Raw genomic sequence first — 27032 nt, forward strand, 5'->3', positions numbered from 1 at the left:
TCTGTTTATTTCTGTTGTTATTTTGTGACCTGATTCTGTACTTCGACAGTACGAGTGTATGCAGGAGCCGTCATACATTACACATAATATTGCTTGTGTTTTGTATGATTCTCTCTTATCAAGTGTGTTATTCCCTAAATGTTCTCCTGAATATAAATAATGATGCACTGTGTTCTGTGTGATTTAACACAATGCAGATAATGTAATTTTCTCTGTCTTCCTAAAATGTACAGAACCTAAGCCATGGTGTGTATGGTGTGTGTGGGCGCTGGGGATGTCGCGTGTGATAAGTCCTGGAGGTGATATCCAGCAAGGTTCCGTGTTCAGTTGCATTTTGACCTCACTTCCATAGTCCTTTGTGCATTAGCTTTAAGCTTGAAAAATACAGGATGAAGAGAGTTCTCACACGGGAAAAAGTAGTTGCGCACAAACGGGGAAAATCATACATTTACAAGAGAAAAAGCATAAATTTTTACACACACACACACACACACAGACACACACACACACACACACACACAAAACATATATACAGTGCATCCAAAAACAAAAAGATTTTTCTCCCAGCACTATTTTGGATCTGCTATTGTTTGGAAATGTCATTACAGATCTAACTGTATGATATACACAGCAGAGTGTTTACTGCATCCTGCGAAACATCTCACCCATCACTTTCTAATCATTCTTTTTCTTTCACTCTTCAGCTTTCTCTTTATGCACAGTTGTATGGTGTGTAAAGATATGACAGAGCACCCAAAATACTCTCAAAGCACTCTCAACGCAGCCTCAATTCTTCACGGAAGATGGATAAAAAGGCACACAGGAAACAAAAACCTTGAAAAATTGATAGACAACTTCACCAAATCCTGGCCAAATTACAGACTTGCAAATTAATATTATCCCATGTAGGGATAATCACAGAATAGGACATTAGTCTCTGACTGGGTAAGTGTCTGTGGTTTTATAAACTCTTTTATTCACTGAAAGTATTGTTTAAATTTCTGAGAAATTCCCAGTGATGCCCCTTCTGTTACAGCTGCTCTCTCTGACTCTGAACTGCTTCTCACAGTTTTCTCATAAACCTCTTCAAGCACATTGTGAGTCTGTGTGAGCCTTGAAAGTTTCTGTTTAAGAGTTTCCAGCTCTCTGTTCTTCTCCTCCATCTGTCTGCTGAACTCTTCCTGCATCTTTGTTTTTGAGGTCAAAATGTTTCTCTGGAGTTCAGGCAGGATGATCTTCATGAGGTTTCTCTCTGTCTCCATCCTGACCTCTCCTTCATACACCTTCCTGATCTCCTCCATCTCCTGTTGGTGCCTCTCCTCCATCTCTCTCCTCTCACTCTGTCTCTTTTCTTTTAGTTTCTTCACCTTTTCTTCCATTTCTGTCCTTCGCTCTATCTCTCGTTTTAGCTCCCTCTTAAGTTCTCTCTTTTTCTCTTCATCTCTCTCTTCTTTCATCTTTCTCTCCAGTTCAGTTGTTCGCTCATTTAGTTGTCTGATGTCTCCTTCATGCTCCTGGATCACTCCCTCTATCTTTCTCAGAGAGTCCTGCACCTCCTTATCTATTTTTTCTTTCACTTCAATCTCCTCTCTCATCCTTTTATCTTCTTTTTTCTTTAAAATCTTAGTCTCCATCACTCTAATCTGAGATTCTGTCTCGATGTAGATCTCATTGCTGTAGAATTTCTCTCTGCTTCCTTCCATTATCTTCTCTATCTTCTCCAGCAGCTCTGAGACCTGAGAACCATCTCCACTCTCCTTAATGTTGAGACAGTGAAACCTGTCCCCACATTTCTTTACAAGTTTCTGGACCTCCTGGTCTCCTGATTGGATAAACTCCTCAATGTTCTTCTTCTGAAGTTTATCAGTAACACTGAATATGATCATGGTATTTTTCCAACATCTCTCTCCAAAAATCTCTTCCATTTTCTCCAGCATCCCTCTCTCCTCTCCTGTAGGCTGCTTTACAGGTATGACCAGGAGGAAGGCGTGGGGTCCTGGAGCAGACAGACGGACACAGAGTCCCACGTCCTGTCTCAGCTTCTCCAGAGGGAGTTCAGGAGAGAACCAGTCAGGAGTGTCCACCACAGTCACCTTCCTCCCAGCCACCTCCCCCTGTGTGCTCTCACTCTGCTGGGTGGATTTAGATGTAGATGTAAATGTAGCAGCCTGGTTCCTCTCCTCTCTGCTCAGGATGGTGTTTCCTGCTGCACTCTTCCCAGACCCCGTCCTCCCCAGCAGCACCAGCCTCAGTTCTGCTACAGGAACTGACACTGAAGAATGTGGACTAGACGATTCTCCACCCACTGAAAACAAACAAGAATAAATAATTTAATACAGAATCACTTACTGCAATGTGGTGATTATGTTGTTCTCTAGAGTATGTTGAAGGACTGATGGTTCATTCTTTAGGTAACTTGTATCAAATTTATCATAGTTGATTCTTTATATGCTCACTAACTGTGTTACATAAGACCCTACAAAATAAACAAGTCTCTCCCCAGCAGGATTTACAGTTGGTTAATTGTCTGCGACAATCACAAAATATATCTGGGCAAGTTTATTTTAAAAGAACCTGGCAAATATGATGCTGCAAAATGTTAATTACTACAGTGAAACCTCGGATTTTGCATAATGCGGTTTGTGAGTGTTCCACAAGACGAGCAAAGATTTCTAATAAATTTTGACTTGGAAAACCAACAAGTTTTGGGTCATGGGTACGGAGTATTATGTATCACGCATGCGCTTCTGGTTTTGACGCCGAGCGTCACGTGATCAAAACTGAGCCAACGGGTTTTCTTTCTCTTGTGCTGCGGAATTGTGGGTAATCTTCTCCCCTGCTGGGTCTTAGTGCTCGTCCCTTACTGGTATAATCGACATTCGTGCACGCGTGTACGGTTTACTATAACACTGTGACCATGTGTGTGCGCGTAAACATATTTTGTGTCTGTGTGTGTGTAGAGCGCGCGTGTAAAGCAAAAAAAAAATCTCATTAAAAAGGTTCTAAATCCATTTTCTCTCTCTGCTCAAGGCTTAGCCTGCTCTTTGCATTTGGTTTACGAGTGTTTAGGAATAAGAGTCCAGAACAAGAGTGCTTCCAAAACAAATTATGCTCGCAATACAAGGTTCCACTGTATATAAAAAAAATATTTTATAATTTTTGTAAAGCCTGGTGTCGGACAAAAATAAATTATTTGGCTCATTCCCATGGGCGCATAACTTGTATTCACACTCACTGAGTTGCACTCACTCTTAGTGTGTAGGTTGTCAGCTGAAACCCTCCGAACTCAGATAAAAAAGCCAAATAATATCAATACTAAAACTGATACTGTAGCTTAATTATATATGCAAAAACTTTGTTTGGAAATAAAATGTGCTTACATTTTTATTACCTCCAGTATTATTATTATTATTATTATTATTGTTGTTGTAGTTAAATATTATTTAAAGTAATAAGGCCAGTATTGCAAGACAAATAATTGCATATTGAAAGTTTTATTTGACGATTTGATTAAATTATTGAACAATTGATTGTCATTTTGTTACAACAAGTTGAATTTAAAACAAAATTTTATCCCAGCAAAAATATTCTATAAGCAATAAATGGAAAGAAAATTATTTGGCTCTGACAAAATTCACCTTTGACACGAATATACAATGTAAAGCATAACAATCCACTTGGGTAAATCTGAGTGGTGCATCTGTCCCCTTTCCCCACACGGCCATCATGTGGCTATAAACTGTATCTGCAAGTCTTTTTAAACATGTCTAACGAGTCAGCTGACCTCAATTAAATTCAACCTGGAGGGACAACACACATGGTGTTTACTGCGCTTGAACGGACGCCATTTTGTCTTAGAGCTGTTTTCCACTGTATTGGACTGTAAACTCTGTTTTGTTGAGGATTTTCTGAAATTAATATTATTCACCATCAGCACAGATTTACAGGACAGACATTTTCTATCATCGTGCTCCCGAACTGATTCATTAATTCACACACACACAATCACACACACACACACACACACACACACACATACATATACAATATACCAGACTTTAGATATTTTATACATTAATTTACACACTGAAAATATTGTATATTGTAAATATGGGTATCTGGTGTCTATTTTTGTACAATACTCGTGAGCTACTTCTGTGATTTGTGTGCATCTCGGAATGTTCCTAGAACCGCGGTCTGTTCAAATTTGCGTATTTTAACTCGAATGTTTGTAAGTCTGGGATTTACTGTACATACATTTTAAATGTCAATTGAAAAAAGTCATAATTGTGTGTTCAGTAGAGCCCTGCTCCCCCTCATGTATAAGCAAATGTTAGGGGACATATTTTAAGAGAATGAAGTGTAATTATCCTTTAAGACCCGAAAAAGTATAAAAGAACTCCATGAGAGTGAATTGCAGGAACATCAGTCTAGTATGCTCTGGTCCCATCCCAATGAGACGTGGTGACATAGCTTACAGCAGGCTATGGTCGCTGAACCGCTGGATGTCCAGGTGGTGCCCTGAAAACAACGTGGGCTTCATAGAGAATTGGAAAACCTTTGAGGGCAAAGCTGGCCTGTTAGGGCAGGACTGTGTCCATCTCACTCGGGAAGATGCTTCTCTAATTTCTTGTAGTATAGCTTATAGTCTCAGAAGAGGCCTAGTTAATCTGTGACAATCCAGAGCCCAGGCCAGGGAGCAGACAGACAGGCTAAACCAAACACAAATTTAGAAAGACTTAGAAAGTCTGTTTTAGTAATTTAATTAACATAAAGACCACAAACTCAGATCATACTGAATGCGCAGCCGGCACCTCTGATCTGAAGCTAGCACTGTTAAATATTAGATCTCTCGCATCTAAAGTAGTTATTGTTAACGAAACTATCACAGACCAGGAGTTTGATATATTACAGTATGTTTAACTGTAACCTGGATTAAACAGGATGAGTATGTAGCTCTAAATGAAGCTAGTCCTCCTGGATACAGCTACATACACCAGCCTCGGCTAACTGGTAGAGGAGGAGGCGTTGCAGTTATTGACAAAGATAATCTGACTATTGTACAAAAACACAAATTTAAATTTAATGCATTTGAAATTCTCTATAGTAACATAAAGTCAGCTCAGACGATTCCGCTAATCATCATTTACAGACCCCCAGGGCCGTACTCTAAGTTTCTCTGTGAATTTGCAGATTTCCCCTCAAACCTTGTCGTTTCCGTAGACAAAGTGTTAATTGCTGGAGATTTTAATATTCAATTTGAGAATCCAAAAGACCCTCTAAGAACAGCATTTATGTCCATACTGGACTCAGTAGGAGTAAATCAGTGTGTAGTAGGACCCACTCATAAAGCAGGTCACACTTTGGACTTAATATTATCCTTCGGATTAAGTATAAGAAACATAATTACAATTCCAGAGTCTAAAGTTATATCAGATCACTGTCTTGTCTCAATTAAAGTGTGTCATAGTAATAATGTACGCACACCACCGTGCTACAGTCTTAAACGTATGTACGTTCACATCAAATACCACACAGAGCTTTATCAATAATCTTCTAGAGTTATCAACTTTAATTGGATCGCCATTTGACTCCACAGAACTCGATCAAGCAACTGAATATTTAGAGTCAACGCTTCGTTATAGCTTAGATAATGTAGCTCCAGTTAAAAGAAAAATGATTAGAGATAAGAAACTCACTCCTTGGTATAATGACCACACACGCACTCTAAAACAAACCGCTCGGAAATTAGAACGCAAATGGCGTCAAACTAAATTGTTAGTTTTCCACATAGCATGGAAGGAGAGCATCCTGAACTATAGAAGAGCTCTCAGTGCTGGTAGGTCAATGTATAGCTAAATTAACTAAAAACAAGACCACTGCAGAAATCTCCACAACAACAACATACAGTAGTGAGGATTTCATGAACTTTTTCAATAACAAAATCATAAATATTAGGCAAAAAATTCAGGCTTTGAAAGCAGACAATTTAAGTGATACAGATGAATAATTTATCACATCACCTCACATCAGAACCTAGAATACTTTATTTCCCTTGAAGCAGGAGAACTATTTTCACTCATCTCCTCTTCAAAATCATCAACCTGTGAATTAGATCCTATACCGACACATTTTCTCAACCAGATAGTTCCAGCAATAACAGAAGCTCTGTTAAAAGTAATTAACTGTTTACTCAGCAGTGGGTATGTTCCTAAATCCCTTAAATTATCAGTTATTAAACCACTAATCAAGAAACCTGACCCCTGTCAGCTTTCCAATTACAGGCTGATATTAAACCTCCCCTTTATCTCTAAAATTCTGGAAAAGGTAGTATCACAGCAGCTATGTTTATATCTACATAGAAATAGCATAAAAGAACTGTATCAGTCAGGATTTAGGCCTCATTACAGCACAGAGACAGCACTCGTTAAAGTAGTAAATGACCTCCTAGTGGCCTCTGATCAGGGTTGTGTCACTATACTTGTGTTACTCGACCTCAGTACAGCTTTTGACACTATTAATCATAGTATTCTCCTTTACAGATTAGAAAATGTAGTAGGAATTAAGGGAATGGCCTTCTTATGGCTCAGATCTTATTTGAATGATCGTTATCAGTTTGTAGATTTAGATGGTGACCATTTCTCATGTTCATAAGTTGAGTTTGGTGTTCCACAGGGTTCTGTTTTGGGCCCACTGCTTTTTTCCCTTTACATGCTTCCTCTGGGCAACATAATTCGTAAACATGGTATTAGTTTTCATTGTTATGCTGATGACACACAAGTATACGTTTCAGCAAAACCAGATGAGAAAAAACAGTTTACTAAAGTTGAGCAATGTGTGCAGGACATAAGAGATTGGATGTTAATTAATTTCCTTCTGCTTAATTCTAATAAGACAGAAGTTCTAGTCATAGGACCACAAGCAGCTAGAAGTAAGCTTTCTGATCACACTGTGATTTTAAATGGCCTTTCTGTTCCATCAAGTGCAACAGTAAAAGACCTTGGTGTGATTATAGATTCCAGCCTTTCATTTGAAGCACATGTAGATAATATTACCAGGATAGCATTATTTCACCTCAGAAATATTGCCAAGGTTAGAAATATGTTGTCACCAAATGATGCAGAAAAACTAGTTTATGCTTTTATCACGTCTAGGTTGGATTATTGTAACGCCTTACTGTCTGGTTGTTCAACAAGGTGCTTAAACAAGCTTCAATTAGTCCAGAATGCAGCAGCGAGAGTCCTCACTCAAACCAGAAGATACGAGCACATTACACCTATCTTATCCACATTGCATTGGCTTTCTGTGAAATTTCGCATCGATTTTAAAATACTACTCATGACGTATAAAGCATTAAATGGTCTTGCGCCGCAGTATCTGAGTGAACTGCTAGTGTCTTACTATGCAGGCTGCTTGTCAGTACCAGGTATTATTAAAACTACAGCAGGGGGCAGAGCTTTTTCTTACAAACCCCAAAGTTATGGAATAGTCTTCCAATTAATGTTTGGGACTCAGACACAGTCTCAGTGTTTCAAGCATTTTTGTAAATAGATTAGCCTTAAGTAAAAGAGCAGATCTGGGGGACTTATATATGTAGAGTATTAGGTGAACTGGTATGTTAAAATGCTGTCCTCCTCACTCTCATTGATCACTCAGGTTTGTTGACGGTGAGGTGATTGGTTGCTTTACATCTCAGGAAGCCATCATGTCTGTGTTTCCTTCTGGCTCTCCCTTTTTAGTTATGCTGTCATAGTTAGTCTTGCCGGAGTCCCTGCTTGCACTCTACAGTAAATATGCATTCACATTATACAGTGGAACCTCGGATTACAAGCTTAATTCGTTCCGGAAGCAGGCTCGTATTCCAAAACACTTGTAAACCAAATGTAATTATCCCATAGGAAACAATGGAAACTTAAATTATTCGTTCTACAGAAAATAAATATAATTAATACAAAATATACAGTAAAAATAAAACAAATGAACCTGTACTTTACCTTAAAAAAATGTAAAAATAAATCCCGACAGATAAGTGTTTTCGTTTGTGCACGCAGGGTGGGTGTGTGTAAAATGTGCATGCACACACACACACACACACACACATTAACGGATAAACCATTTTTAAAACCGTTTAAAAATTAGCAAGGAACATTTCTAGTCACACTTACATAAGCGCATACTAACAGGATCACTGCTGTAAGTAAAACAACAACAACAAAAAACAAATTGAACTGCTCCTCTCCTTTGAAAACAATTGCGACAGAGAAGAGTTTGTGTGTTTGTTTGGCAACCTGAGAGAAGGGGGGCTCGCTTGCGTTTACAGGCTCCTTCTCTCAGGTTGACAAACAAACACACAAACTCTCTGCCTTACACAGACACAAACACACGCATGCACACTCCAAAACACTGCAAGCACTAAGACCCAGCAGGGGAGACGATAGGTCTCGGCTTTACAGCTCCCCTCCTCTCAGGTTGCCAAACAAACACACAAATTCTTCTCTGTCGCGACTGTTTTCAAAGGTGAGGAGCTGTTTAATTTTTTTTTTTTTATTTTTTTTTTTTTACTTTACAGTAGTGATCCTGTTAGTATGCGCTCACGCGAGTATGACTAGCGATGTTCCTTGCTAATTTTTAAACAGTTTTAAAAATGGTCTCTCCGGTAATGTGTGTGTGTGTGTGTGTGTGTGTGTGTGTGTGTGCACGCAGCAGGAGAGACGATTACTTACAATTCCACTGCAAGAGAGAGAAAAACCATTGGCTCACTTGTGATAACGTGTCCTCGGTGTTAAAACAAGAAGCGCATGCGTGAAACATGATACTCGGTGCTCGTAAACTAAGACAATGCTTGTTTTTCAAGTCAAAAATGATTAAAAAAATGTTGCTCGTCTTGCGGAACACTCGTAAACCGCGTTACTTGTAATCAGAGGTTCAACTGTGACCATGCCTAACTGCCATCTCTCCATCTCTTTTGCTCTCTCCTCTTCTGCTCTCTCTCTCTCCCTCTCTCCTGTTTCCTCTACCTATCTCTCTGTCGAGCTATACATGTCGCTCCTGAGCTGCCAGTGATCCAGACCTCCTCTGCCCTCTGGACCTGTCTAACTTGTTCTGGAGTCCTGCTTCTGGTTAAAGATCTCATCACATGGATGCCCCGTTTGGTCTGCCTGGGATGCATGTGGTGACTGGGGATGGCTCCACTTTTCCATGAAGGTGGTCCTGTCCTCGACTGATGCAGACAGTTGTTCTCTGAGGACCTGTGACTTCAGTCGCTCAATAGTTCAGGACTGGATTTCTTACAGTCTACCTGAGTTCTACCTGAACTGGACTTTAATCTTACACATCTCCTTTTATACTGAACTTCCAGTCTTGCATATTATTATGCACATCAATCCCTGCTATCTGTTTTCACCCAGATGAAGATGGGTTACCTGTTGAGTCTGGTTCCTCTCAAGGTTTCTTTTTATTACCATCTTAGGGAGCTTTTCCTTGCCACTGTCGCCGTCTACCTCGGCTTGCTTATCAGGGACAGTCTTATCATCTTGATTCGTACACATTCACATTTCATACAAACTTAATTTTTTTGATTGTGTAAAGCTGCTTTGTGATGATGTAAATCGTTAAAAGCGCTATACAAATAAAATTGAATTGAATTGAATTAAAACAGTATTTTCCTGTTTAATGTCAGCAGTAACAGTTAGGTTCAGTGCACGTCTCTCTCACATGCTATCCTAGCTGGGTAGTTCATAAATCTTACAAAACAGTTAGGAGTCTCCAGGAAGGTTAGGTCTGGCTTTGTTATAACAGTAATATATGTGTTTAGGTGAAAATAAAGCAATTGTTTATGTATATTCCTAGCTGATGAATAATTATTTTACGCACTTTGTCCTAATTTGGTAATTTCTAAGTCCCTCCCACTAGTGATCTTTCTCCTTTAACAGCTACAATTCCATTTCACACAAACAAAAAGGGCAAATCCTATTCTGTTACTCTGTTCAGGATCCTTGGATATTTACAGATATTTCTCTCTTATCTTTTTACTGTTATCTAATTATAAATGTAATCAAAATATAAATAAATGTCTACGTAGATCTGCCTGCTGTATCTCTTTATGGTCGTCTCTTTTACCCCTAAACTAGTGTTGAGTTACACACTGAACAACTAACATTAATCACTTACATGTAGGACGAATTGCCTCCATACTGTTTCTTCTCCTGATTGGTGCTGCTGAGTCCTGAGTCTCTCCACTCACTAGGAAACATCAGAACCAGTCAGAATGAGAGAGACATTCTTCTATAATTAATCACTTTCACTGTTTAAATTACACTTCCTTACAGTAGCTGAAGAGTTGCATCATTAAGTATCATTACAGTATATTGTTCTTATGTTCTTATGTTCTCATGTCCTTACATATGATTTAATAGGTGTAGATTTACTAGTTGTACTCATAAAAAAACGTATTTTAATTAATACAAGTAACAAATTACTCACTATTTGGAGGCTCTAATTCCTTGCTGTTTCTTCTCCTGATGGGGGCTGATGATTCTGGATCTGTCTGTTCCTGCAGCTGCTTTGTTTTCTCCTCTAGAAGTCTGTCTTTCTCCTGAAGCTGTTTGTCTAACTCCATTAGCTGTGTCTCATTAGTCTCTAAACGTTCTTTTAGAATCTTCAGCTCTTCATTTTTTTCATTTAATTCTTTCTCCTTCTCCACAAGTCTGTTGTCCTTTTCCTCCACTTGTATTTGTGTCTCCTGTATCTGTGTGTCTTTCAGTTTCAGTTGTTGATCTCTCTCATGTAGAGCTCTGTCTCTCTCCTCTAGCTCTTTACTCGTCTTCTCTAGTGTTGTATTTGTATCTTTAAGTTGTACGTCTTTCTCCTCGATGATTTTCTCTCTGTTTCTCAGTTCTGTATCTTTATTCTCTATTTGTCTTTTATAATCCTCCAGCTGTTGGTCTTTGTGCTGCAGTGATTTTAATGCTCCCTTCAGTTCTTTAAAATATTAAGCAGGAGAGTGAACTGAATGATTAATGTGATCATAACCAGTCATCAGTTACAGAAGTACAGCTTGTTATGACTAAAGCCAAAATTACAATTTGTAATGATTTTACAGAAAAAAAATAAATTGAGCAATTTAATTAATTAGCAACATTGACTGATTGATTTTATTATAGTAAAACCAGGGAGGTACTTCACACTCTTACTTATTATAATATCATCACATTTTATATACCTAAATGTAGGTCAGTTTAAAACTGGCTAAAATTTTAAGGCTTTAATTTTAATGGCTGTATAATACATGCTTGAGAGTAGGGGTTCTCAACCTTTTGAAATTTAAGGCGCACAATAAAGAAAAGCATAATATGGAAAAAAAAGGAATAAAGTAGACAGTAATGTGTTTTGCCACCGTCAGCTGTAACGACTAAAATAAATATTCCATTTACCACCAGTGAGACACCTGGACTTGCTTGGAAATAAGGAGATCGAGCCTAGGTGGGACGGGTGAGAGGCTGACATGCAGAGTAGCACTCAATGTTGTATTCAGTTTGTTTTGTGCTTTTGATTCTCTGACAGTCACAGTGGAAACTCTGACTGATATAAACAGGTGGTTGTAAAAGGCAACAGAAATGTGATTGTCCATTTTGACATGGATGGACACTGACTGTCAGGTTGTATTCAGAATGAATCAAGGTCAACTTGTTTAAATTGAAGCTTCAGCCTGCTGTCTGCTGTTTCATCCATCAGTTTATCTTCCAACACAGTGGACAGAATCATGTCTTCTGAAGCAGAATCCACAGATAAAGGGTCCAAAAACCAAACAATCCTTTGTCATCTGTCCATTGAGAAGTAAAACTCCAAATTTTTGTGACAACAGAGTCTAATGCTGGGTTATACTGGATATGTTGACATGAGGTGAGGCTTCCAGACTTTCACTTAGGAGTGAAAACATGACAAATCGTCCCACCTTGACTCTTCTGTTGCAAGGAATAACTTCTCTTAGTTCTAAAAGGTGATTAAGCTCACGTCCTCTTGAAAGCCATTATATTTCAGTGGTACAAGAACTGCAGATGATCTGCATCTAGTCTTTCACACAGAGCTGCACAACACCTTGAGTTCAGTGCATTTTATAGATATAGTTCACCATTTCCAAAGACACGTTCATGACTTCATGCAGTTCTGGTGACATCTGCTTTATGTTTAGACTTTCCCTATGTACAGTAAGAGACAGTGTGTCCACTTGGTGTCAGGGGTTCTATTTTGGATCTGTTTTACAACACCACAATGTATTCCTGTCATCAACTTAGCACTGTCTGTACAAACACCAGTACAGTATTTCCAATCAAGCCTTTTTTTAGTGAAGAAATCATCAACGTAACTTATAACATTATCTGTGAGCCACTGTTCTTGTGTAAAGCTCTTTGCAAAAAAACAAATCTTCATGCAAATTACTGTCCATGTGGAATCTAACAAAAAATAACAATAAAGCAGCGTCGCTAACGTTCGTGAACTTGTCCCCCTGTATTGCAAATTATAGGCGTGTCTTTATTCTTTCCACAAGTTGACATTCAATGTCATCATCACTCATGAGAACAATTCTTCTGCTCATGGTGTCAGTAGACAGTGGTATGGACTGAATTGTGTTTGCAGTGGGTTCCCCATTAACTCCCTGCACAAATCTTAACCGTTATACAAAACAAGCTCCATCTATATGAGCAGAAACCAAATAACTATCTTTCAACAACGCTTCTGACTGCACTGTTAATATTGTGATGACCTTCTGTTGTGCCAGAAACACGACCCTTTTCATTAGAAATGTTCTTCTGGCTTCCCAACACATCTTGGGTGCTTTGTGTTTAAGTGTCTCTGAGCTTTGATGGTTTTTTAGCTTCATTTGACATGATTTCAGAACATTTAACACACTGCCTGCCACTATAAATACACAATTAATGTATTTAACATCACTGAATACATTACAGCACATGTCTTGGAGCATTCACTAACACAGGTTTATCTCCCACATCATAGTTTTATTTCAAAAAGTTCTCCATTTTGTAACTGTGTCCAAACATTAGCTAGCTGGTGTCAAAACATTTGTCTCTATCTGATGATGTGTCCATCGGCGCTCTGATATTCTAATGTAACAGTACAACAGCCACGCCCCACTGGGTGAGAATGCCAGCTTTAGAGCAGGATGTCAAACTCAAATCACACCCAGTACATGTAAGCATTATTTAACATTATTTATTTATTTATTTATTTATTTATTATTTTTAAATATATTTTTATAGTAATTAACATCTATTAAACTAGGCATTGAAAGTAGGGCAGAGTTTTAAAAAAAGAAAAACAAAGTAAACAAGTGTTTGAAATATCAAGTAATAACTTTGCAGTTTTTTTTTTTTTTTTTTTAAAAAATTAAAAATATGTAACATTAGGAGATTCATGGAGAACTCACACAGGACTGTCTCTGTTAGGAACTGACATGTACTTAGTCTCCTGTCTCTCTCTCATCTTTTCTTTTCCCCAGCAGACTGTATTTATTGCTCTGTACACTGGGTGATGTGTTTCAGATGTGTTTCAGGTTTTGGCATCAATCACTGAATCCCATTTAAGGTGTGTTTGGACCCAGCGCCTTGAGTTTAAAATGTGTGACTTAGATTAATTCATAGTTACAGATATTAAGTGTGCGTAGTGAAAATCACTAAGTTTTTACTCCTCCATAAACACTTTCTGTGTGCTTTCTCTATAATATTTAAATAATGTTTATAATAGAGAATATAATAATAGAAAGTGTGGAAAAAGTTGTGAGTTTCAGATGCTTACTGGAGATCTCACTATTGAACACTTTACTGTACAACACATGATCAGGTGTGTTTACTTTTGTAGCTCCTTCCACACTCACCAGTCTGTAGAGCCGAGATCTTCATTTTCATTCTCTCATCTTCTGTCCATTTTCTGTCTCTCTGTGGAAGAGAATAAATCAGTGTGAAGGTTTTATACCTGACTCCATACTGTATGTAAATAAAGTGTTAAATAAACATAAAGTGTTTCTCTGTTCACATCAGTGTGTGTGTGTGTGTGTGTGTGTGTGTGTGGGTGTGTGAGACAGGTGATATAACTAACATTATACACTAACCTGAATAATATACGTATACGACACTGATTGTGTTTTATTGTAATTTTGACAATAAATATTTTATTTTTAATGTTTGTTATACTTTCATGACCATCAGTCAGCCATGATTAAAACACACAACACAATTCAGACACTGAGAGTTTGTCATGGATTTGTTCTCTGAAGTGACATTAAATTTGCCCTACAGATTTTAATAAAATGGTTTTAAGTAAATTAAAATTAAGTAATGTATTTTGTTTTGTTTGCTTGTATTAGCTTTAGCATTAGCACGATCATTAGCATTAGCCTTTAGTTTGTAGCCGAGCCACAGCCAAAGTTCACACGTGTTTAATGCATAAAGGAAAAACTTTTTATTTAACATATTAATCTGTACTTGCATCCTGCCTGTTAAATGTCATTAACAAACAGCTCAATGTCCATGTTTCTATTCAATGTGTCAGTCGTGTGAGTTTTTCTGACCATCACTGTGAGCTGTAACCATAGTAACCCATCACTGGGTAATAGACTTATTATAACAATTTAAGATGTTTTAAGCTGCTAGTATCAGTAAGAGATTTATGAACATTAATAGTTTAGTACAGTTTACTCACCTGATAAACACATATGTCTATTATTTGATCATCTGACAAAAAGACAAAGAAAGCTTGATTAGATTCCTAAAAATGCTTTGGTAATTTTTGTAAATGTCTCTGTATTATATGGAATAGTATTAGATATAAACATTCTGTGGCTGTTCTCAGTAAATACGTTTTGTCCTGCATTAGTTTGTCTCTCTTCTTTTTCTCTGCTGATTTTGGAAAAGAAATGGCTTTAGCTTTATCATATTAACTCTGTAAGAAACAAATTTACTGAATCACTCACTCACATTCTGTTATAATCTCTTTCATGTACTATTATCTAGCGTGGACTCTTTAACTCACTTCTCTCACTAAAGTTATATACAGTACACTACCTGGACAAAAAAGAAAAAACAGTAAACTTCATGAAAAAACGTGAATATGAACTGAAAAAAATCATAAACGAACGTGATCAGATATCAAACACTTGGAGAAGTTAAATCATTAAAAAAAATCATCCTCACTAAAATGACATTAGAAATCACAGAGCTCACAGGATTGGGACTAAACAGCTGTGTGACTATCAGAAAACCACTTGTTAATGAGGCTAATCAGAACAAAAATAATCTAATTAAATGTACTGAATGACCAGGTTATTACATCAATACATCATTATTCTTCCCAGATGTCCTGGACATACGCTGGGCTCTGTGAGCATGAGGAAGCATTTATACACAGGAATTATCCACCACATTACACACCATAAGGAAAGAGCGTGATCAAATGAAATATTAGTGTGTGTGACTTTCTGGGAGGCCGGGCAGTGAACACTACAGTAATATTAGTCTCAGTAACTTTATAAAGGAGTTATTACTATAAAATTACAATCAAACAAAAACCTTCAGCTTTGTATCTCTCAGTATCAGTGTGTAGGTCAGATGTGTGTGTGTGTGTGTGTATGTGTGTGTGTGTGTGTGTGTGCGTGTGTGTGTGTGTGTGTGTGTGTGTGTGTAGAACACTAATGATAAACTGGACAACAGCATGATGAATGTTCTGCCAGCGATCACAGTCTGTTGTGTTCACTACACTATGCTCATGATGCTCATATATCTATGTGCTATTGCACCCTAAACACACAGCACAGTCCAATCTATTTCATCTGCACAATAAATATATTATTCATGCAGCATCAACACATCACTATCAGAGAAAAAAAACTTTATACTCACCTGGTATTTCCTGTGTAAAGTAAATAATAGAGAGTGAAGATTTAATGCATGATTACAAATGTGAATTGTTCCATGTGAAAATGTGAAAGTAACTGTTACTCTGGTTAAAACACAGCTGATGTGTGTCTTAATAAAAAAGAGGAAAACTATACAACAATCAGTCATCACACACAGTAAATCTGTATAATGTAGCATTGTGCTAATATACCGCTAGTTCCGCTTAAAGAACAGAAATATCTTGTGATTTATTGGAAAATACTATTTTCTGATATCTGCATGTATTTACCAATATACAGTATGTCAGTATATGTACATTTCCCCCTGTGTATTTTAAATCTATAGTTAAATATTCTGTAATATATCTATGTGCTATTGTAGTAGATAAAGGATTATGTTACGTGGTGCGGTATGGAGAGCCGCACCATGAGATATTTTGATGTTTATAAGAGCCCTAACGAAGGGCTGCAGAGGGGGTGAATGAAACAGGAGGTTGTGAAAGTGCTTATGATGCGGATGGGAAGACCTTCCTGTTTCGAGATGGTGTGGGATTATTAATTAGGAAAAGGAAACAAAAGAGAACTGAAAACAGAAAAATAAACAGAGCTCCGCCAAATACACGAGAACAGATGGGGCTCTGATAACTAAAAATAAACTTTAGATCCTCTCTGGGCCTTCGATCTTACCGAGGATTTATAAAAGAGAAAACAAAGTGTTGCTCTCTCTCTCTCTCTCTCTCTCTCTCTCTCTTTCTTTAACGCGGTGTCTTAGGAAGACAGAGGCTGGGTCTTTGCGTCTCTCCCTCTCTTGAAAATGCTCTGTCTATCTTACTTTCTGTCTTTCCTTTTCTTTTTATATTTTTATCTTTCTATATTTCTTTCTTTGGCCCTCATACCGTACCGGTGCTACCTAAATGATCACACGAAGTGAGGAGGTATCAGACCCCTAAATAAACACGCCACTAGGTGTTTCACGTTCACACTGATTACGTTACCGCAGCGTTGCCTGGCAACCGCGTGTCTATCTGGCCGCACTCGGCCTGTTCAGAACTCCGTGGGGTATCAGCCTGTGGACCTGCCCGTTCTGAACAGTGCAGAGTATTTATGTGTGGTTCTGCCCCTCGTGAGACCCGTGTTACAGAATATACAGAATATCAGAACATAATTATAATTGACTTCTTATAGAAATAAAATTAAATGCTGATATCGTACTTGGACACTTGTAAAATATATTTTTATCTTATATCTATTATATTTCTATCTTATATGATTGTGTATGCTTTTATATTTCTATTTGAATCCTGAATTAAAATCCAATACATGTGAAAAGTTTATAAAATATCAGTGTTTATCATTAGTGTGAAGTCGAGTTATTTACTTACCAGTGCTGAAGGTGTCGTGTAAAATAACAGAGAGAAATGTAATGTTAGATAAAATATAATGAGAAAAACTTATGATTTACAGACAGAATATCTGCTACACAATCTTCACTCTGTGCTTTTAGTACAAACATGTTCAGCTATAATTTTTCAGATTTGTATGAAATCTAACAAATCAACATGAATTTTTTTTTGCCTTAAATAATAAATGAATAACATGTGTGTGTGTGTGTGTGTGTGTGTGTGTGTGTGTGTTATTGCTCTCTGAACACACAGCACAGTCCAATCTATTTCATCTGTACAATAAATATATTATTCATGCACCATCAACACATCACTATTAGAGAAAAGACTTTATACTCACCTAACCAGTGCCTCTGTGAAAGTAAATAATAGAGAGTGAAGATTTAATGCATGATTACAAATGTGAATTGTTTCATGTGAAAATGTGAAAGTAACTGTTACTCTGGTTAAAACACAGCTGATGTGTGTCTCAATAAAAAAGAGAAAAACTAGACAACAATCAGTCATCACACACAGTAAATCTGTATAATGTAGCTGTGTGCTAATATACCGCTAGTTCCCCTTAAGGAACAGAAATATCTTGTGATTTATTGGAAAATACTATTTTCTAATATCTGCATGTATTTACCAATATACAGTATGTCAGTATATGTGCATTTCCCCCTGTGTATTTTAAATCTATAGTTTAATATTCTGTAATATATCTATGTGCTATTGTACTACATAAAGGAATATACAGAATATCAGATTCCCAGTTTGATTAAAAACACAGACATTTATCAATAGCTGGTAGCTATTTCATCAATGGTAGCTTCCTGTTTTCGTATCGTTGCCGCGAAAGTTTGCGTTTGTGTTAGCGTTTAAATTACATACTTTTTTTCATTTATACAATAATAATATTAATAGCAACTAGTTTTTACATCTCACACTATTTGGCTTCGCCTTTTTCTGCGCTTTTTGGAGAACGCGCGAGTTTCTTTTTCTAAAAACAACAAACGGAATTCAGCTCCAAACAACTACAACTCCGACTCAGGTACGTTATCATGTCCAATATTCAGCTTGTTCAGTGTGTAGAGTGCAGGATGTTTAGACATTCTTCCTCCGTCGTTAGCGGTAATTTTATTTGTGATAGGTGTGTGTTGCACTCTGACGGAGAAGATATCAGCGTTAGAGGAGCGCATCCAGACTTTAGAGAGGGTTAGAGAGTGTAAGAGCAGCGTTATTCCCATAGCAGACAGTCTGGGTGCCGCAGGCGGAGATAACCAGCCCCCGACTCCGGCATTAGAGCCCTCACAGCGGGGCGAGTGGGTGACGACTCGGCGGCATACTCGTTCAGCCAAAGCTAACGCTAAGGCTAGCCCACCGGAGCACACCTCTTCTGCGCTTCACGTGTCCAACAGGTTTGCTCTCCTCAGTGATGCACCCACTGAGAAACCTGAAAGAGCTCTGGTTATAGGAGACTCTATAATGAGACATGTGAAATTAGCTAGACCTTTAGGGGCGCCAGCGGCAGTGGTTAGGTGTATTCCGGGAGCCAGAGCACCGGACATAGCAGGTAATCTTAGGGCTCTAGGACAGCACAGGTTCTCCAAGATAGTAGTACATGCTGGAGCTAACGATATACGCCTTCGTCAGTCAGAGGTTAGTAAGAATAACTTTATAGAAATGTTTAAATTAGCGAAGGCGATGTCCGATGGAGTAGTATGCTCTGGTCCCATCCCAATGAGACGTGGTGACATAACTTACAGCAGGTTATGGTCGCTGAACCGCTGGATGTCCAGGTGGTGCTCCGAAAACAACGTGGGCTTTATTGATAATTGGAAGACCTTTGAGGGCAAAGCTGGCCTGTTAGGGTGGGACGGTGTCCATCCCATTCGGGAAGGTGCTGCTCTAATTTCTTGTAGTATAGCTCATAGTCTCAGAAGAGGCCTAGTTAATCGGTGACAATCCAGAGCCCAGGCCAGGGAGCAGACAGACAGGCTAACCCAACCGTCTGCTAGCTGCATAGAGTCGTCACTCAGGGTTCACTCTATTGAGACTGTGTCTGTTCCCCGAGCTAAAATCAAATTTAGAAAGACTCAGAAAGTCTGTTTTAGTAATTTAATTAGCATAAAGACCACAAACTTGGATCAGACTGAATGCGCAGCCGGCACCTCTGATCTGAAGCTAGGACTGTTAAATATTAGATCTCTCGCATCTAAAGCAGTTATAGTTAATGAAATTATCACAGATCAGGAGTTTGATATACTCTGTTTAACAGAAACCTGGATTAAACAGGACGAGTATGTAGCTCTAAATGAAGCGAGTCCTCCTGGATACAGCTACATACACCAGCCTCGGTTAACTGGTAGAGGAGGAGGCGTCGCAGTTATTCACAATGATAATTTGACTATTGTAGAAAAACACGGACACAAATTTAATTCATTTGAAATTCTTTATAGTAACATAAGTGTATTTAACTATATTAAGTCAGCTCAGTCGATCCCGCTAATTGTCATTTACAGACCTCCAGGGCCGTACTCGGAATTTCTTAGTGAATTTGCAGATTTCCTCTCAAACCTAGTCGTTTCTGTAGACAAAGAGTTAATTGCTGGAGATTTTAATATTCATTTTGAAAACCCAGAAGACCCTCTGAGAACTGCATTTATGTCTATACTGGACTCGGTAGGAGTAAATCAGTGTGTAGTAGGACCCACTCATAAAGCAGGTCACACTTTAGATTTAATAATATTATTTGGATTAAGTATAAGAAATTTATTCACAATACCACTATCTGAAGTTATCTCAGATCACTATCTTGTCTCAATTTAAGTGTGTCACAATAATAATGTACACACAGCGCCGCGCTACCGTATGAAACGTACATTCACATCAACTACCAAACAGAGCTTTATCAGTAATCTCCCAGAGTTCCCAACTTTGATTAGATCACCGTCTGACCCCACAGAACTCGATCAGGCGACTGAATATTTAGAGTCGACATTTCGCTATACCCTAGATAATGTAGCTCCAGTCAAAAGAAAAATTATTAGAGATAAAAAACTTGCTCCCTGGTATAACGATCACACGCGCACTTTAAAACAGACCGCTCGGAAATTAGAACGTAAATGGCGTCAAACTAAATTACTAGTATTTCAAATAGCATGGAAGGAGAGCATCCTGAACTATAGAAAAGCTCTTAGTGTAGCTAGATCAACATATCTCTCCACTCTTATAGAAAATAACAAAAATAATCCTAGATTCTTATTTAATGCTGTAGCCAAATTAACCAGAAATAAGACCACTGCAGAAATCTCCACAACAACATCATGCAATAGTGAGGACTTCATGAACTTTTTTAATAATAAAATTGTAAATATTAGGCATAAAATTGAGGTTTTGAAACCGAACAATGTAATTGATGCAGATGTTAATCTAGCCATGTCAGACCAGAACCTAGAATACTTTACTCCCCTTGAAGAGAATGAACTAATTTCACTCATCTCTTCTTCAAATTCATCAACCTGTATATTAGATCCTGTACCGACACATTTTCTTAAACAGATAGTACCAGCAATAATAGAAGCCCTGTTGAGAATAATTAATTCTTCACTCAGCATTGGATATGTTCCAAAATCTTTTAAATTAGCAGTTATCAAACCAATAATTAAGAAACCTGACCTCGACCCCTGTCCAATTACAGACCAATATCAAACCTCCCCTTTATCTCTAAGATCCTGGAAAAGATAGTAGCGGAGCAGCTATGCTCATATATACATAGAAATGGCATACATGAACTGTATCAGTCAGGATTTAGGCCTCATCACAGTACAGAGACAGCGCTCGTTAAAGTAGTAAATGACATTCTATTGGCCTCTGATCAGGGTTGTGTAACTATGCTTGTATTACTTGACCTCAGTGCAGCTTTTGACACTGTTGATCACGCTATTCTTCTTCACAGATTAGAAAATGTAGTGGGAATTAAGGGTACAGCCCTCTCCTGGCTCAGATCCTATCTGACCCATCGTTATCAGTATGTAGACTTAAATGGTGATTATTCTGCATGTTCTCTAGTGGAGTTTGGCGTTCCGCAGGGTTCAGTTTTAGGTCCACTGCTTTTTTCCCTTTACATGATTCCTCTGGGCAACATAATCGGTAAGCATGGTATTAGTTTTCATTGTTATGCTGACGATACACAGTTATATGTCTCAGCAAAACCTGATGAGAAAAAACAGCTTACTAAAATTGAGCAATGTGTGCAGGACATAAGAAATTGGATGCTAATTAACTTCCTTCTGCTAAATCCGGATAAGACAGAAGTTCTAGTCATAGGACCGCATACAGCTAGGAGTAAAATTTTAGATCACACCGTAACTTTAGATGGCCTTTCTGTTCCATCAAATGCAACAGTGAAAGACCTTGGTGTGATTATTGATTCCAGCCTTTCATTTGAAGCACATGTAGATAATATTACCAGGATAGCATTCTTTCACCTCAGAAATATTGCCAGAATAAGAAATTTATTGTCGCTAAACGACGCAGAAAAACTAGTTCATGCTTTTATCACCTCTAGGTTGGACTATTGTAATGCCTTACTGTCTGGTTGTTCAGCTAGATGCATAATAAGCTTCAGCTAGTCCAGAATGCAGCAGCGAGAGTCCTCACCAGAACCAGAAGATATGAGCACATCACCCCTATCTTATCTTCACTCCATTGGCTCCCTGTGAAATTTCGCATTGATTTTAAAATACTACTCTTGACATATAAAGCATTAAATGGTCTCGCGCCGCAGTACCTGAGCGAACTGCTAGTGTCTTACGATCCGCCACGCCTACTTCGATCAAAGGATGCAGGCTGCTTGTCAGTACCGCGTATTATGAAAAATACAGCTGGGGGCAGAGCTTTTTCTTACAAAGCCCCAAAGTTATGGAATAGTCTTCCAAATAGTGTTCGGGACTCAGACACAGTCTCAGTGTTTAAGTCCAGGCTAAAAACCTATTTATTTAGCCAAGCATTTTTATAAATAGATTTTCCATAGGTAAAGGAGCAGATCTGGGGGACTCATCGACGTAGAGTATTATGGTGAACTGGTATGTTTGGATGCTGTCTTCCTCACTCTCATTGATCACTCAGGTTTGCTGACGGTGAGGTGATTGTTTGCTTTACATGTCAGGAAGCCCTCATGTTTGTGTTTCCTTCTGGCTCTCCCTTTTAGTTATGCTGTCATAGTTAGTCCTGCCGAAGTCTCTGCTTGCACTCTACAGTTAATATACATTCACATTATACATTGTGTGACTGTGACCATACCTAACTGCCATCTCTCCTCTTCTTCTCTTTCCCCCCCTCTGTTTTTTTCCTCTCTCCTCCTGTCCCCCCCTTTCACTCTTTCTCTCTTTCTCTGTCGAGCTACACATGTCGTTCCTGAGCTGCCAGTAATCCAGAACCCCTCTGCCCTCCGGACCTGTCTGACTCATCCTGGTGCCCCGCTTCTGGCTGAAGATCTCGTCACATGGATGCCCCGTGTGTCTCTCTGGGATGCGTTTGGTGTCTGGGAATGATTCTCTCTACCTAGAAAATGGTTCTGGCCTTGACTGGTGTTGGCAACTGTTTCTCTGGGGACTTGACAGTTCGATAGTTCATGACTGGAACTTCTTACAAGTCTACCTGGGTCTTCAATAACTACCTGGACTCCATAATAACATCAATTAACATCAGCTATTATAGCTGAACTGCCTCCCACCCTACACACTGTATAAATGCAGATCATTTACTGCTTTCTGTTTCACCCAAATGAGGGTGGGTTCCCTGTTGAGTCTGGTTCCTCTCAAGGTTTCTTCCTATTACCATCTCAGGGAGTTTTTCCTTGCCACTGTCGCCCTCGGCTTGCTCACCAGGGACAAACTGACCATTTTGATTCATACAAATTCACATTTCATACAAACTTAAATAATTCTTTTGACTATGTAAAGCTGCTTTGCGGCAATGAAAATTGCTAAAAGCGCTATACAAATAAAATTGAATTGAATTGAATTGAATCAATGTATAAAACTGAACAGATAACAGAATGATGTGCTTTGCTACTGCCTCGTCTATATATTGGTTATGACAGCATATGATATGTCGCAGTAGACTTGGGAAGATGTGTGATCTCGTTCTGTTTTTTCTCTCTTTCACTCCTAAATCCCTCTCTCCTATTATAGAAGTTTTATAAATGAAGTGAAGGACTTCTGTTCTCAGTTCAGTCAGGTTGTCTTTATGCTGTGCATTAACATGACTTACTACTGTTAGCTTAAAGAGACTAAACGCTAGGCCGAGTCAACTCTTCAATGCTTTTTCACAATATGGTGTGATTGTTATACAGAGCGAGTGATGGCAATTATTCTGTCTACAAGCACTGAACACTGTTAAAGCTCTGATTTATGTTTATTGTGAAGTGTCAGGAAATGTCATGTCACTCTGTGTTTCAGTAAGAACACAATTATGAGTCACAGCTTATTAAAATAATACAAAAATACTGATATGTTACTTGGACACTTGCAGAATAGACGACTGTTCCATCCAGAGGAATTCTGGGAAATGTTATATTTTTATTCTTATATGATTCTGTATGAGATTCTGATGGAGTCTGGCAGTGGTGTGTGTTATATGTTACATGTTTGTTGTGTCTTTTACTCGACATGATAAACGTCTCTGTCTACATTATTGCAGTGCAGTGGGGTTACACACAGGTGCATTGTGGGAAAGAAGCTGACTGATGGAAGTGGAATCTCACTTACTGATCAGAGTCCTTCACATAAACATCATCTGAAAATAGTTTTATGCTTCTATTTGATTCCTAAATTAAAATCTAATACATGTGATAAGTTTATAAAATATCAGTGTTTATCATTAGTGTGAAGTCGAGTTATTTACTTACCCATCCTGAAGGTGTCGCGTGAAACAACAGAGAGAAATGTAATGTTAGATAAAATATAATGAGAAAAACTTATGATTCACAGACAGAATATCTTCATTCTTTGCTTTTAGTTTAAAGATATTCAGCTAAAAGTTTAATATTTATATTAAAATAACAACATAGTAAATAATAAATAATTAATAATTAAACAATTAAATACTCGGTGCAGTAACACACATCTGTGATCAACTGGTGAATAAGACACTTCATATCAAATGAAAATGCTGAGCATCACCACGTTCATTCACATTTCTATCTGTATCAGGAAAAAAAATATGGAACTTACAGCATTAATAATTATTATTAGAGTTATTATTACAGCATTAATTAATTCCGTTTCTGGTGATTTTTCCTCCTGAACTCTGAATAAGCAGCTCATTTAGTTGCCATTAGATGTGCAGAGAAAATTATTGTTGAAAACTTCAGTCCAGTGAGACTGCTATGTGCAGTGCCTTACTTACATGAGTGATCTCTGCCTAAAGCTCAGACCAGAGGTAAAGTGCAGGTTAATTTGTTTTATTTTTACTTTATATTTTGTATTAATTATTTTTATGCATTTATTTTTTTGGGCTGTGGACCGAATAATTTGAGTTTCCATTATTCCTTATGGAAAAATTCACTTTGATTTTCAATTGTTTTGAAATAGTAACACGCTTCTGGAGCGAATTGTGCTCGTAATCAATGTTCCACTGTAGATATTTAGAATCTTTGTAAGAGTGCGCTTCACTTGTAAGAGTGTGTTGTGACGCCCCGAAGCCCCGGCCAGCCTTATATCTCTTCGTAGAAAATAACTTATATGTATAATCATACAAAACAACCTGAATCTGAATGTGATCTCAGGTCGTCCCACAGGCTAAAATCCACACTGTGATGCACCTGGAACATTCCACACTCTTTGGAGGTCACCTTGGGAGGTGCAAAACACTATTGAGAAAATAAAGGACAGATTTCACTGGCTGGGGCTCAATGTGGACTTACGCGACTTCTGTCAGGACTGTCCCACCGGTTAGTGTACAGCACCTGCTAAACCCGCCCCCGCTCTGCTAATTCCACTGCCTATCATAAGCGTACCTTTTCACTCTCGCCAAAGAAGTACTTACAGACCAAGAGGGGAAATTTAGGCAATAAAGGTGAACCGAAAACTAATGTGTGATGTTTGCCAAGTAAGACTTTGAGGAGCAGCCCTCACCATTCAGGTCTGTAATTGAGTTTCTACAGGAACTTCAAACAAATATCAACAAAGTTCTCCCTATCATGCGACGGCACCTGCAAGAGGCACAAGAGAAGAAGAAGCACGCCTATGACCAGCCGGCTCAGTCACGCGTATTTAAGGTGGGCGATAGCGTACTGGCCCGTTGGCAAGAACTCTTAACCGTTGTGGAACGAGTCGGGCCAGTGAACTATCGTCTGTAACAGCCGGGTAAGTGCAAAAGCACCGAGCTGCTCCTTAGCCGTTGCCTCTCTCTCACTGCCACAGAGCAAAGCCGTCACCTTATTCATCAGGGAGAGGATCTGATGTCAATGCAGAATCAGGAGCTGAGTGAACTTGTGGATCAGTTTGTGGACTGATTTGTGTAAAACACAAGTCCAACACTAAAAGCTGTAACTCCTGTTATTAGTCTCTGTTATTAATTTACAGCTGTATAGAAGTGGAGAAGTGTGTACACAGTGCATTAGTGTGTGCCAAGTCAGATACCTTACTAACTAATGTGTGTTCTCTGGACTGTTATTCACCTGTTATTAACCACTAGTCAGATATTCTTACTCTAAACATCTCAAACATCAGACATTTACATTTATGGCATTTGGCAGACACCCTTATCCAGACCAATTAACATTTTTACATTTTTTTAATAGTTACTCTTTATAGTTGAGGTTAGTTGAGGTTAGTCAGTAGTCCAATGTATGTCTCACTTTAACCTCAATGTGTGTGTTTGGTTTCTCAGCACTATATTTATTATCAGTTCTATTAAATATCAAATAACTCTAACAATCTAAAGGCCACATTTAGTGTGTAATTAAATTTCCTCTCTGATGTAAAAATGTCTCTGATGTAAAGTTATATAGAACGAATCCCTGATTAGCAGGAAAAATAACATGTGATTCACTTATCAATCACTATTTAATTAGTATTTGTACAAGCTGCTGCTTTTAGGCCCTTGTGCAGGTGTGTATCAGAGTGAAAAACACACTCACTGTTTATTGGACTAAAATAAACTCCACTCCACATTAGCACCCTGTATACTGAACCTCATACTGAATACTGAGTGTGTGTTTCATGTACTGAGATGAGAAGCACAGATGATGATGGTGAGTTTATACAGTGTGGAGTTCAGGAACACTTACCGTCCATCTCTACTGTAATCTCCTCTGTTCTGTCTCCATCAGTGACCTGACACAGGTAATGTCCTCTATCTGACTCTGTACAGTCTCTCAGCTGTAAGGAGACGTTTCCTCTCTCCAGCTCCTGAGTGAACAGACTCACTCTGCCCTCGTAACGTCTCCCCTCTGTCACCTGTCTGTTCTTATAGACACAAACACAGTCTGTCTCCTTAAACCACCGGATCTCCATGTTAACAGCACTGATTTCAGGAGACAGACGACACGAGAGAGTCACAGCAGAGCGATTATACTCCTCTGTACCACTGGGACCAATGAGTTTAAACTCATCTGTGTAGGAAACACACACACACACACACACACACACACACACAGTTAGTTTAATCTTCAATAAATAATACACATAAATTTATCTCTGTAAATGTAACTTACTGTTTGCAGTCGCCAT

The 27032-nt window shown here is 38.4% G+C and overlaps 1 protein-coding gene across 1 annotated transcript; it reads right to left on the bottom strand.

Annotated features, from left to right (window-relative positions):
• LOC128512619 (golgin subfamily A member 6-like protein 22) lies at window positions 1-27032 on the bottom strand. The gene is made up of 5 exons (XM_053485972.1): window positions 27017-27032; window positions 26591-26914; window positions 10483-10980; window positions 10171-10242; window positions 1-2305 (listed from the first exon to the last, which is right to left on the bottom strand). The coding sequence occupies exons 1-5, from the start codon at window positions 27030-27032 to the stop codon at window positions 978-980; spliced, it is 2238 nt and encodes a 745-aa protein (XP_053341947.1). The 3' UTR covers window positions 1-977.

The sequence above is a fragment of the Clarias gariepinus genome, chromosome 24 (genome assembly GCF_024256425.1).
Source record: "Clarias gariepinus isolate MV-2021 ecotype Netherlands chromosome 24, CGAR_prim_01v2, whole genome shotgun sequence".
Classification (NCBI taxonomy): Eukaryota; Metazoa; Chordata; class Actinopteri; order Siluriformes; family Clariidae; genus Clarias; species Clarias gariepinus.

Coding starts and splice junctions, on each gene's coding strand:
- LOC128512619 (XM_053485972.1), bottom strand. Junction 10,243..10,482: donor GGAATTAGAGCCTCCAAATA/GTGAGTAATTTG, acceptor GATGTTTCCTAG/TGAGTGGAGAGACTCAGGAC. Junction 2,306..10,170: donor GGAGGCAATTCGTCCTACAT/GTAAGTGATTAA, acceptor GTTTGTTTTCAG/TGGGTGGAGAATCGTCTAGT.